General features: G+C 43.8%; 1 protein-coding gene across 1 annotated transcript in view; it reads right to left on the bottom strand.

Annotated features, from left to right (window-relative positions):
* The window catches only part of PGM2L1 (phosphoglucomutase 2 like 1), a 37,092-nt gene that overhangs the window by 18,139 nt on the left and 4,960 nt on the right, over positions 1-13,993 (bottom strand). The window contains exon 2 of the mRNA XM_081860426.1: positions 4,997-5,164. Coding sequence (XP_081716552.1) covers positions 4,997-5,164 — 168 coding nt within the window. The remainder of the gene's footprint in view (positions 1-4,996; positions 5,165-13,993) is intronic.

Genomic DNA, 13,993 nt, shown 5'->3' on the forward strand with positions numbered 1-13,993 from the left:
GGGAGCAGGTGGAACATCTGAACCTTGGTCAACCATAGTCTCAAATCTGGCACTGATTACTGCCATCAGCAAGGCAAGAGAAACAAAAGGAAATCCATAAATTTGACTTTAATTCACCCTTACCAACTGTCTCCAGTGCTATTCAATGAAAAGGTTCCCTACATAGTAAGCCAGGTACAGTATGAGGAATCTTTTTGGCCCAGAGAGCCAAATCATTAGCTTCCCCCAATCCATGAGCCAACTCTGACAGGTGGGTAAGGCCACCCACCTATCAATCATCTGATGTCGCAATTATGCCAGGCGACTGAAAGATGGGTGGTACCATGGGATTTCTCTAAAGTCGACCCAGGAGGAAAGGGTCTGCTTCACTAGCAAAGCAGCAGCCAAGCAGGACTGAACTCCACACATCAGCTGACATCACCCAGTGATGTAAACTGATGGTCAGGAGGGTGTGGTTTGGGGAAAATAACCTTATGGGACAACCTTGGCAGCAGGTGAAGACTGGCCCACAGGCTGGAGGTTCCCCACCCCTGTCAGCAAACCTTCACAATGAATGGTACAGTGGTACCTCATGTTACAGACGCTTCAGGTTACAGACTCCACTAACCCAGAAATAGTACCTCGTGTTAAGAACTTTGCTTCAGGATGAGAAAGGAAATCGCACAGCGGCGGCAGTGGAAGGCCCCGTTAGCTAAAGTGGTGCTTCAGGTTAAGAACAGTTTCAGGTTATTTACTCGGCAGTAAAGCAAATTATTCTTCACATAATAATGGCTATTACTTATTCATATAGTCTCCAGCAAACATGGCATCTGCAGTTGTAGAACACTGTGGCCCAATTCAAACCACCATCGCTCGGTTTAATTAGCTAATATGAAGAAATATTGTGCCTATACTCATAGACCCTCTCCCACTCAGGAAAAATATTTAAAATATGGTTACCAGGCTTGGAATAGGCCAGGATGGTGAGCCATCTTCAACCCGTGTTTTAAGAACCTGTCTTTTCCCAAACTTGGTAACCATGGTGGCCCTGTTTAGACATTAACAGGAAACTTTGGTTAACTGAAGACTTCCTGGTTTATTATAGCACAGTGAGAATTGGTGCGGCCATTTATTTATTTAATAGTATTTCTAAGCAGTGTCCAAAGTGACATTAAAACACTACCATACAGAAATCCATTGGTTTTTTGCATGAGGATGACATGCATGGGCAAATGGATCATGCTCATCTCGGTTTATTCAGCTGTGGTATGAACATCCAATCTAGACCTCTGCCATGGACTCTCCAAGGAGTCCCTAGGACTTGGCATCAGAAATTATGCTTAGTGCAAAATGCAACTGATGCCAGCCCTAGCATGTTTCATAGCAGTCTGCACTTGAGGTCTCTGATTAAGCAGATGGTTCCATAGGGAAGCAAGCAACCCTTTCCAAATGCAATACCACAATTTGTAATTTTACTTGGTCTGGGAGAACTTTTAGTACCAATTTCACTTTCAGAATGGCTGAAATAATGGTGCTGCTCATATTGAAAAGCCCCTTTTCTTCAGCTTCCCACAAATCCAGCATGGTTGTGGCTCAGATTGTGTACCATAGGACACCTCTTCTCTTGACTCAGCATAAAGCCAACATAGAGGCTCAAAACCTGAATGCTGATTAAGCTCCTGGCACTTCAGCCATGGCCAGCAGAAATCTCAGTCACGAGATTGCTGACCAGCTAGTTAGCATGCTTATCTGAGGCTCAGTATGACTGCACTGCAAAGCCTTTCGCCCATCATGCTGACTTTGATATAGATTTAGCTGGGACACCATGAAGGGCTTGGGGGTCTGCAAATTCATGCAAGGAGAATGGTGGACATAGTTTCATACTGCCTCTTTCCCCCTCAAAAGTGTAAGAACGGGGAGCTCCAGAATCTGAGCTCTAAGGTGCCAAAGGTGGCCAACTCCCCATTCCCATGCCAGCCTGCCGGTTGCAACCCAGGCGGATGTGTGCCAAAAGAGGAGAGCAGCTGCACCACACTAAGCGCTTGATTAGCAAATAGTTCCAAATGGTATTAGCAAGCCAGCCAGGATACGATACAGGAGGGCATATGCAACCCAAGGCCGTTAACCAGTCTGTCCTAAGGGGAATAATCTTCCCAATCTAAATATTTAATTTCATTTCACTTTTAGTTGTATACCGCGTTTCTACATTACTACATTACTATATGCGAGTCAGTTTACAAGCTGAAGAAACAACAAAATAGACAACAAAGATGGTTTTATAACACTCTAATCCAATACAAAAAATTAAAATAATAAAAACATAACTTTAAAATAAACAACATATATCAAATAGTTCTATTCAATAATCTAAGGTATACCTGTACAGTGGTACCTCGGGTTAAGTACTTACCGTATTTTTCGCTCTATAGGACACACTGGACCATAGGACGCACCTTGTTTTAGAGTGGGAGAACAAGAAAAAAAAAATTTCTCCTCCCGCTTGGCTGAAGGGGTGCTGCGCAGCTCTCCCTCTCTGCTGAAGCCGGGAGAGCAAGACTCTCCTAGCTTCAGCAAAAGGAACCTGAAGCCTCCGGAGAGCATCAGGAACTTGCGCTGCGCTCCGAAGGCTTCAGGCAGCTATCCCTGAAGCCTGGAGAGCAAGAGGGGTCGGTGCGCACCAACCCCTCTCGCTCTCCAGGCTTCAGCAAAAGCAACGCGAAGCCTCCGGAGCGTGGAGGGAGCGCTCCCTCTGCGCTTTGGAGGCTTCGCGTTGCTATTGCTGAAGCCAAGGAGCCTGCATTCGCTCCATAGGACACACACACATTTCCCCTTGATTTTTGGAGGGGGGAAAGTGCATCCTATACAGCGAAAAATACGGTAATTCGTTCCGGAGGTCCGTTCTTAACCTGAAACTGTTCTTAACCTGAAGCACCACTTTAGCTAATGGGGCCTCCTCCTGCTGCTGCTGCTGCTGCCACGCCACCAGAGCACGATTTCTGTTCTCATCCTGAAGCAAAGTTCTTAACCCGAGGTACTATTTCTGGGTTAGCGAAGTCTATAACCTGCAGTGTATGTAACCCAAAGTACCACTGTATTTGGCATGGCAAAGCTGGACCAGCCCTGTACTTATTTATTTTCTAGTCAATGCAAAATGCAAATGTTTAGTCAAAACCAGTAATGTAGCTGGCAGCCTCCCAAAATGATTTCCCAGTCTTAGCCTTCACCAAAATGCAAATATAAACCTGAAACAAAGGACTTGAAGAAGACAAACAAGGATTTTCAAGAACTCCTGAAGTTCAGGGGAAAACCTGCCTTAACCCACTTGTCAAAGAATGCTGTCTTATGCAACAAAAAATCATTACCGAAGAAAATAACCACCAGTAAGGGAGATAACCTGCAAAGCTAGCACAACAGTGTTCGCAGAGACTTCCTGGTATCTGAACTGAAGTCTTCTGCCAAGAATGCTTATTATTACTTAGCAGCCAATCCAAAGTTCCTCGTGCTTCCAGTAGACCAAAAGCCGGCACGTGCTCTTCAGGCTGTCACAGCATGAACACTTTCAAAGTGAACAAAACAGAAAGGTCAGAAAGTACAAAGCTGTGTTTGCTTCCTCAGCAGTTGAGCAAGGCCCATGAGCACGTTTAGTTCCTTAAAGCCTGCCCTGTAGTAAAAGTGCTTTGGTACTCCTCATATGCACATATTAATTCGGTAATCATTTATAGTTGAAGGCTTTCAGCTTGTCAGCCGCTCATGTTCACAAAGGGAATTACATCGACCATACGCACACGGGAAGCTCAAATTTATATGGCAAGGTAGTTGACTTTTGTGTGAAACAGCTCTCTTTTGGAGCTCCTGAAATTTCAGCAAAGCCAACATAAACCCCCAAAAGAGAAGCCACACTGATGTGTGGTTCAGCTCTTTGGGCACAACTTTGCACAACTGAGTTCCTGCTTAGTGAGGCAGCAATGATGCCACTCTTTGTTTCCTCTGAATATACAGTGATATCTCAGGATGCGAACGGGATCTGGAGCCCCGTTTGCTTCCTGAATGGAACGTAAGATGCAACAGCGCGTCTGCGCATGTCATTTTTCGCTGCTTCTGCGCATGCGTGTGACGTCATTTTGAGCGTCTGCGCCTGCGTGAGCAGCAAAACCCAGAAGTAACGCACTCTGTTACTTCCCGGTTGCCGCGGAGTGCAACCCAAAAGTGCTCAACCTGAAGCACATTCATCCACAGACACTGAAGATTTTTTAAAATGTAATGAATAAAAATGTTTTAAAACCGTAAGGCGGCAGTTCAGGGAGGCATTTGACTGCTCCACCTGGTCTTTTTAACTGCACAATAACCCTGTGAGGTAGATTAAGTTGCGAGCTAGAGACTGGCCTTAGCTAACTGCTCTAAACAGACAGGCAATTTTGTTCCCCTGAATTCTCTGTGCAGACTCAATTGGACAAAGCTTTTGTTCACCCTCCATTGTCCAGAGGTCTGCTCCCTCAAAGACTCTGCCCTTTCTCCCTTGCTACCCTGTTTGCTCAGAACTCTTTCCCAGAACACCAATATGATGCCATCTCTCTTCCTTGCTATCCCTCCAGGCCCACCTTTACCACGAAGGTTTCGTTATAACCTGCTATTTCCTTGCCCTACTGTAACTCATTCAGCAACTATACCTTAGCATGTGCCAGTACCACTGAAACAGCTGTACATGGGGCTCCACATGCCTCCACTCCCCGCACTGTTGTTTCCGTTGTGCTGTATTAGATTGCAAGCTCCTCGGGGCAGAGATCTGCCCTCTTGTGCACACAGGTGACACTTCATAAATAACAGTAATTTTTGATTTCCTCTACTAATTGACTCCACGGCGTCCATACTCTTTGGGGCAACTACTACACACCAGAAGGGCTCAGGACTGGAAAGTGAAATGTTTGTGTTTGTAAAATACAAATATTTGTATTTGCAAGAAGAGGGACAGACAGTAGCATATAGATTTCCTGCCTGCACCATGTTGCCTGGAACTCACCTGTGTTGACTGGATCACAGTAAGATCATTGATGTAGCAAAAGCCGGCCCCCATGGCAGAGCGGAGCCCGGCAGTTCCAAAGGTAAGCCGATGGCATAGACGGTCCCGCAGCTCCTTATTCTTCCCATTTCGTAGCAAGTTTTCAATTTGCTCTTTCGTTTTCGGATTCTGCAAATGAAACACACAATAGGGTTATGTTTTACAAACACAAAACTCAGAACTGGACAGCATTTATGCTGCATGAAATCATGTATGTTTGGGTTATATCTGAGGACTAAGTCTCACAGCCCTTTCAGCACATAAAAGCCACAATTGTTACGTCTGAATCTGCAGTAGCACACCAAAGCCAAGCCAAGTACAGAGCACGTTCCCTGCTGCCTTGACACAGCCTGACATGGTTACTGTATACACCAACATGAGCCCTGGGTGTGTGTGTATGTGCAGAATCTCTGCTGCTGTGGACAGGGAGGTTTGGTGAATCAACCCTGGCTGTTCTTCATCTGATTATGTCTTTACCCCTCTAGAGAAGTGAGTAAATGTGGCCCAAGTACCCCAAACCAAGCTGATGTCAGTAGATAGCATCTTAATAAACCTCATGGCTGACTGCAAAGTCCGAACACTAGGATATAAGGGGTCAAGGGCATTAACAGATCATACAGTTCATAGCATGCAGGATCTACTCCCTTCAAAACAAAACAAATAGACTTATGTAAATTGTGCCAAGAAACATTTTCAAGCCAGAGAACATGTAGCATAAGTAGGTACGTTGCCCAGTTAGTCAGTATGGAACACAAGGCAACAAAACAGCCACTTGTCAATAAAATATCATTAAAAACAGAGAATCAAATAAAATACAATAAGCAGCAGTGATAGTATCTGTAGCAACCTGCCCCCAACAATTACTACATGATCCAAATGCCTGGCATCTCCAGACGCCACTGAGAAGATTGCCATCCTAGCCTGTGTTATGTGTAGGATGACGATCTCGTTCAGAGCTTTCCAAACTGTGTGTTGCGACAGGTTAGTATGTCAGCTATAGTGTGTAGGTGTGTTATGCACCATAAAAATATATTCAAGTTTACCTGAGAAGAAGAAAAACTAGAGGAAGAGCCAGTGTAGAGTAGTGATTAGAGTGCTGGAGTAGACCTGGGAGACCAGGATTCAATCTCTACTTGAGAATGAAGGCCACTGGGTGACTTTCAGCCAGTTACTGTCCTACAGCTTAACCTACCTTACAGGGTTGTTGTGAAATAAAAAGAAGAGGGGGGGAAAGTGTGTATGCAACTTGAGCTCTTTGGAGAAAATGTGTGATATAATAATAATAATAATAATAATAATAATAATAATAATTCATTTAACCGATTCCCGTTCCCCCACCTTCTCAATGTCTATCTCCCATTCAGGTGTCCCCAGGGCACACGTATGAAGCACCAGCAACTCATTCCAGTCATATTCACTAAATGCTAAGAACAAGACAAAACCTGTTCTGAGATTAGGGGGAAATTCCAAGGTGATTTGTGGGAGCCTTGCACATATGCAAAGATTTGTTCTGCCAGACTCTCTGAAGTGGATATGTAATCACAGCACCCTTTGCTAGTTATTGCTTTCATGCTTCAGCCAGAACTTGGAGCTGGCTGGCTGACAGCACGGAATGATCTTAAGTGCAATTTGTACTACATAATAAAACCAAACTACTTTTGATAACATAGAGTTGCTCAACAATATGCATGTCTCTGAAGCCATTCTCCACGGTGAGCAGGGTAAACAGGGCTCCTCAGCAGGGGTTTAAAAAAGGCAATGGAATCTGAAGTCTCAAGGGTGAGTGAGCAACGGTGACATTTACCACAAAGAGGTCAGCCAGCTTCTAGGTCCAGCAACTGCAAGGCACCAATCAGCTTGTGAGGCCTGAATAATATTTATTTCAGAATGAGGAAAACACCCATGGTGCAGTTTTAATGTTATTCAGTCTCCAGATCTAGCATTGCAAGCAGTTCAATAGAAGAAAGTCCTGAGAGTCACAGAGGGAAACTTTCAAAAAAGTTTCATTTCCTGTTGAAACCAAAGCAACTATGCAGCACCATGGAAATGAATATCAACAAACGGTTCTTCGTGTCTGTTTTTTAATTATTCTTCATCTGAAGATATCAAAGCGGTTTACAATATAAAGACAAAAATACACACTGTAATAACAACCTGCCACTAGTTAAAGAGTTTCATAGAATGCAATATATATATATATATATATATGCAGGTTTTGGTGTCCTCGGGTGTCTTCCCGTGTAAAAGTTGGGGTGTCTAGGCGACGTTTCGACGAGGTCTCACTCGTCATCTTCAGGCTGGTGCTTTCGGCTTCTTGTTACTGGAACAGAGCAGGATCTCAGTGTTTGAGTTCCTATAAATACTGTAGAGGGGGTGTGGTGTATAGCCTCCAATGTTCTGGGCAGAGAGGAAGTTCCCAGGCTAGTGTGCCTTTTCTTCTTTTGTTCCTTAATTACTTGAGAGATATCTTGAGTGATTTCTTGAGTGATATCCTGAGTACCACTTAGGTGGGTCATTAGGTGTGGATTAGTTGTTAAAGTCTTTGTGTCTTGACCTCTTGAACTTTGTGAAGAGTTTTCCTGAGAAGATGGCTGTACTGTACTTAGTATATATATTAAGAACCAAAGTGTTCAAAGTGTTGGTGCTGACCTTTAAAGCCCTAAGTGGCCTCAGTCCAGTATACGTGAAGGAGCGTCTCCACCGCCATCGTTCTGCCCGGACACTGAGGTCCAGCGCCGAGGGCCTTCTGGCAGTTCCCTCGCTGCGAGAAGCCAAGTTACAGGGAACCAGGCAGAGGGCCTTCTCGGTAGTGGCGCCCGCCCTGTGGAACGCCCTCCCACCAGATGTCAAAGAGAAAAATAACTACCAAACTTTTAGAAGACATCTAAAGGCAGCCCTGTTTAGGGAAGCTTTTAATGTTTAATAGGTTATTATATTTTAGTGTTTTGTTGGAAGTCGCCCAGAGTGGGGGGGTATAAATAATAAATAATAATAATTATTACTACTACTATTATTATTATTATTACCAACATCCAGATTACACACCCATATTCTGGAACACTTGAGCGTTTGGTGGGTGGTGGAGCAGATGCACTGACTGCTTTAGTCCTCACCCACTTCACTTTAGTCCTCACCCACTACTGCCTGCTTTATAACCCAAGTTCCCCTGATTCAAAACTATTTCTATCAGTTCCCATTCATTTATCGACAGATGCTCTATGCCACTGGCACCTGGCGGCCAGCTTTTGCAGGGCTTCAAGCCAATGACTTGGCTCTGATCAGGGTTGTAGGCATTCTGCCATTCTACAGCTGCATCATGAAGGAGTGGAATTTTATTATTTTTAGAATAAATCAATCAATAACAAATGCAGCTGGCTCCACGGCAATGAATATAGAACAGCAGCAAAGCCATCCCTGCTACCACACTCCCTGATTGCCCACTCCTGAGCAGCTCCTGCTTTGCGCATCTGCTGCGGGTGGCTGTTCTCCAGGGCTGTAGCTTCATCCCACTCCACTCCATCAGCAAGACAAAAGGGGCAGAAGCTGCTGAAAATGGACCAGGATGTTGCTTAGGCCCAGCGCCAGCTGCTCTCCCCACCAATTAGAGGGCCTCGGAATTGGTTAGGCAGAGACGTAGTGCCACTATTATTATACTTCTTTCTGCACGAATGGGGTGGGGAATTGAATCTTGCCGAAAGGGTAAGATGTGAGCGACTGCAAATAATGAACAAAGCAGAGGGATGATTCATGGACTGTGGGAAATTAACCTTGGTTGAACTCTATTTTCTAGGAATTAATGCTCCTTTCACCACTGTGGCCTGGAAAAACAAAATCTTGCATCCCCAACTATCTCTTCTACAAACAACGCCGGGTCTAATTTTTGCTCTGAACTCTATTTGTAAAACAGGAGGATAGGAAAAATAAATTAAATATCATAGAATGAGTAATAAAATGAAAAGGAGGTAGAAACTGTGAGTGGAATTCATGTTATGACGAATGTTCTGTTTGTGCAGGCATTGGAGCTTGCCAGACAGAATGACCCCCCTCTCCACCAGCCCCCATGCACTGTTTGGGGGCTTCTCCCAACCCCCTCCTGCTGTTTTGGGGGCACATGGGGGGAGGAGGGCAGGGACAGCACCATTGCACAAGCTTATGTCCTTGCACAGGGTTTTTGCTGATGGGATTTGATAGGTGAATCCCACCCTGTAGATTTATATCTCTAAATAACACTCGATGGAAGGTAAGCATTTATTAATAAATGCCATTTTGCATTTTCTTTTGCAGGGAGATGAAGGGCTAGACTCATGCATGGCTATGCATCGGGAGGTGAGCTGTATAACTTCCTTGTACTAGCACTGTTTTTCAAACCTTGACTGGATCTGCTAGCAGGGTTAGTAAAGAGTTTAGCTAAGGACAATTTGAAGTTTGCTTAATTTGACCGCTACTTTTTGTTGAAGAAACAGAAAATTCTAAGTGGGCGCAAAACCCATTTGCAACTGATGTCACAAAGTTGTCTTTCTGCAAAAAGAGCGCATTTTAAAAATATTTATTTATTGCTTTTCATTTATTTATTTATTTATTTATTTATTTATTTATTTATTTATTTATTGCAATATAAAATGCTTGCTCTTCAAGCACAATATTCCATTACATTCAGAGCTGTCTTATTGCTGCATTTTGAATATTCTCCCCTGCCCCACCCACTCTTTGCATCTCAACTTGCAACTCTGTACAGTGGTACCTCGGGTTACATATGCTTCAGGTTACATACGCTTCAGGTTACAGACTCCGCTAACCCAGAAATAGTACCTCGGGTTAAGAACTTTGCTTCAGGATGAGAACAGAAATCGTGCTCCGACAACGTGGCAGTAGCAGGAGGCCCCATTAGCTAAAGTGGTGCTTCAGGTTAAGAACAGTTTCAGGTTAAGAACAGACATTTGGAACGAATTAAGTACTTAACCCGAGGTACCACTGTAATGATAGGTCATGACAAGGAGAGGGAAGGCTGGGTAATGAAAGGCTCTTGAAAATGTGTAGAGTGGTCACTTTCTTCCTACGGCTACCATATCAGAAAGTGGAACTCTTAGCAAATTCTTCAAACACCCCACCCCACCAGCTTAGGAGATGAAAAAGACAACATACTACATACATTTTCCCATAGTGCTCACTAGAAGCTAGAAGCTACCTGCTTTTCCCCCCCAGGTACAAATGATAAGCATGCTTTTTATTTTATCGATTTGGGTTGCATCCAGCAATTCTGCCCAGCACTAAGTCTTCCAGGGAGGGAAGCAATATCGCTGCTGCCCCCCCCCCCCCCGCCCTGCATTCCGGAACCCTCCAGACAATTTTAGGAAGGGGAGGAGGGGAATTGCTGAAAATTATTTCCTTCCCCATTCCGATGACAGAAACCTGTCAACTGAACAAGGTTGTTTGATACAACCCTTCATAGCTCACCTCTCCTGATTTGTCAGACACAAGACTACAACAATTAAACTCTGATAAATATAAAACGGTAAAAGAGGCACACACACAATGCAATATCCTCTAGGCATGCAAAGGAACAGCACCAGCGCAAGCTTTCGAAAGCCAAAGGAACAGGTTTCTTCTGCTTTTCCAAGAACCAACTTGATGATTTACTGTCATCTCTCCTCTGGAAAGAAGAGAGGAGGAGGCGAGCACCAGAATGCAAAGAAAATTAAAGACCAACACCACCTCTCCTACTATCTTTTTCAATTTATTAAGCAAGGTATTCAGCAAAGCTTTAATCAGAGTAATGGTAAAGGTATAGGGACCCCTGACCATTAGGTCCAGTCGTGACCAACTCTGGGGTTGTGGCACTCATCTTGCTTTATTGGCCAAGGGAGCCGGCATACAGCTTCCGGGTCATGTGGCCAGCAGGACTAAGCTGCTTCTGGCGAACCAGAGCAGTGCACGGAAACGCTGTTTACCTTCCCGCTGGAGCGGTACCTATTTATCTACTTGCACTTTGACGTGCTTTCGAACTGCTAGGTTGGCAGAAGTTAACCAGAGTAGACTCAGTTAAATGGACACGACTAAGTTAGGCCCATTAATTTCAATGGGTCTGAGTAAAACTTAGCTGAATAGCATTCTAAGTTTATATCCTGCCCTTCGTCCCAAAGGAGCCCAGGGTGGCAACTGGACCTGGCGAACAGGTAGAAGCAGAACAGCTGCCTGCCACTGTGTGTGGCTGAATATGACCCCATCTCCCCACACCCAGGAGGCAGGCTGGAGCATTCTGCACCAGCTGAAATATGTGGAATGTTTCAAAGGGCTGCCCCACCTGGAGCACCTCCTATAGTCAGTAAGCCCTGGAACCAATGCAAGGACAAAAGGACCGGAGGCTGAAGAATCAATAAAAGGGCTGGGACTGATCCTCCCTCCTAGGGAGTCATGATGATGCTTTTCAGAGCAAGACAAATGGTGCAGATATGCTCTCTGGCCTCTTCCGCCATCCAGCAACAGGTTGGATTACTTAAGATCAAGGCAATTCAAGTTTTGACCTGAAATAGCCAAGCAAAATATATGTGATGGGGATGATGATGAATTAAATATGTATACTACCCTTCATCCAAAAATCACAGGATGGTTCACAAAATTATAATACAAAATGAGAACACAAAATACATCATAATAAAAATTTCAAAAAACAATAAGCCCCATCCCACTCCCATTATCATCTTGCCCATAACATTTTATTTATGTATAGCCATACTTTCTAAATCAGCATGCATACCCAAAATAAAATTAGCACACGCTAATCTTAAAAAGACCTGAAAGATATGAAAGTAAGCCTAATTCAACTGAATGGGTATATCTTTGAAAGATGTGAATTATTTCTACGTGAAATTTAATGATGTGGGCGGAAGGTTTTCCAAGATGTGGAGTTTTCCAGTGCTTATTTTTTCTGCAGAAAATTTTCCATTAATAAGTTCAGCTTTAACCATGAATGGATGCCAAATGCAAAGACACTATTAGGAAAGCTTGGCAGGTTCAAGGTTTTTAGCACTCTTCACTAAATACAAGTAAAATAAACAAGAGTATCAGAATTTTTTTCCTGTGAAAGGGTTCCTATGCAAAATTACCATAACATTTTTTTTCTGGAAAACCCACACCGCCAGTTAAAATGGTGTAGAGTTTTTCACACTGTAAAATTGCATCCCTATTCTCTAACCAGTCCTTCTGCACCCTGCACGCTATGCTGGAAGTTTTACTGAGCAAGTCAGATTAGATCTTACATCCCTAGGCTGTTATTTTCACAGACACACAGCACCTGAGCATGCACAATACTGATTCACCAAGCTCCAGCATAACTCTTTGCTCTACACACCGCCATCTTCAACAGAAATCGGACATTCACAATGCAAACCAAATGAAGAAAGTTGTTTAGTGTAATCTGAGACACATTTAAGTACCGTATTTTTCGCTCTATAAATTTTTGGAGGAGGAAAACAAAAAAAATATTCTGAATCTCAGAAGCCAGAACAGCAAGAGGGATCGCTGCACAGTGAAAGCAACAATCCCTCTTGCTGTTCTGGCTTCTGGGATAGCTGCGCAGCCTGCATTCGCTCCATAAGACGCACACACATTTCCCCTTACCTTTTAGGAGGGAAAGGGTGAGTCTTATAGAGCAAAAATTACGGTATCTTCTTTATAACACCAGAGAACAAGCTGCAGTTACGCACATATCTCAAATGGTCAGCTTCACAAGAGTACATTTTTTGTATATTTTTAAAACTGAGAAGTGATCTCATTTGTGCAAAATTCCAAGCATGAGAAAGGGCAGTGGCTCAGTAGTAGAGCATTTCTGTTTTGCCTGCAGAAGGTCCCAGGTTCAATCCCTGGTATCTTCAGGTAAGGTTGGGAGAGATGCCTGCCTGCCAGAAACCCTAAAAAGCCACTGTCAATCAGAGTAGACAATGTGGAACTAGATGCACGGCCCGTCTGACTGTGTACTGTATAAGGCTGCTTCCTATGTTCCACTGAGAAGAAAGAGCTGATAAAGATGAGGCAGATCTGTGTTTTTCCACAATTTGAAAAGTTTCCATAGTGGGTGCAGAATCAAAAGCCTGAGATAGGAGCCAAGCAGACAGAGCCCTGCTGTAAAACAGGGCTAAAAACAAGGGATTAAGCTCTTACACTATAGACAATCCTGATGTGATTCATATAGTTGTTTCCTAAAACCTTTACAGTGGTACCTCAGGTTACAAACGCTTCAGGCTACAGACACTTCAGGTTACAGACTCCGCTAACCCAGAAATAGTACCTCGGGTTAAGAACTTTGCTTCAGGATGAGAACAGAAATCGAGCGGCGGCGGCAGGAGGCCCCATTAGCTAAAGTGGTACCTCAGGTTAAGAACAGTTTCAGGTTAAGAACGGACCTCCGGAACGAATTAAGTACTTAACCCGAGGTACCACTGTATATAGATTTATATTTGCCTTATCTAAATGCATAGCCAATCCCCTATAGGACTAATCCCCGTTACAGAGTGTTCGTGACTTATCAGCGCAGTCATCCCTGCCCAGCTATCCATAAACCTATAAGCCTAAGAATGTGATGTACTGTAAATTATATTCACCTCCTCCTAACTATGGCTCATTAAATATGACAAAATACTAGGCCAGCAAGAAGTTACAAGGAAGCAGCAGTTTTACTGTCTTCATGGACACAGTACATTAAGCTTCAGTTTAATTATATGCCGCTTTCCACAAGAAACTGTGCCCACAGTGGCTCACAATACACAATAATTTACCAAAATTCTGGCAAAAAAAAAAGGTTCCCTGCCATACATTCCTACTTCATAATTCCCCTGACATTCCCAGTGAATTGTGGCAGCAATTAAGCTCTTCAAAACGCAGCTGCCCGAGGTGAAGTGCATTCAGTTGCATTACGTCTACATTTTAGTGGCTTGCTCACCTGGATCAGACCCTGGCGCAGAA

This window comes from Podarcis erhardii (assembly GCF_964252035.2).
Source record: "Podarcis erhardii genome assembly, chromosome: 4".
NCBI classification, from domain to species: domain Eukaryota; kingdom Metazoa; phylum Chordata; class Lepidosauria; order Squamata; family Lacertidae; genus Podarcis; species Podarcis erhardii.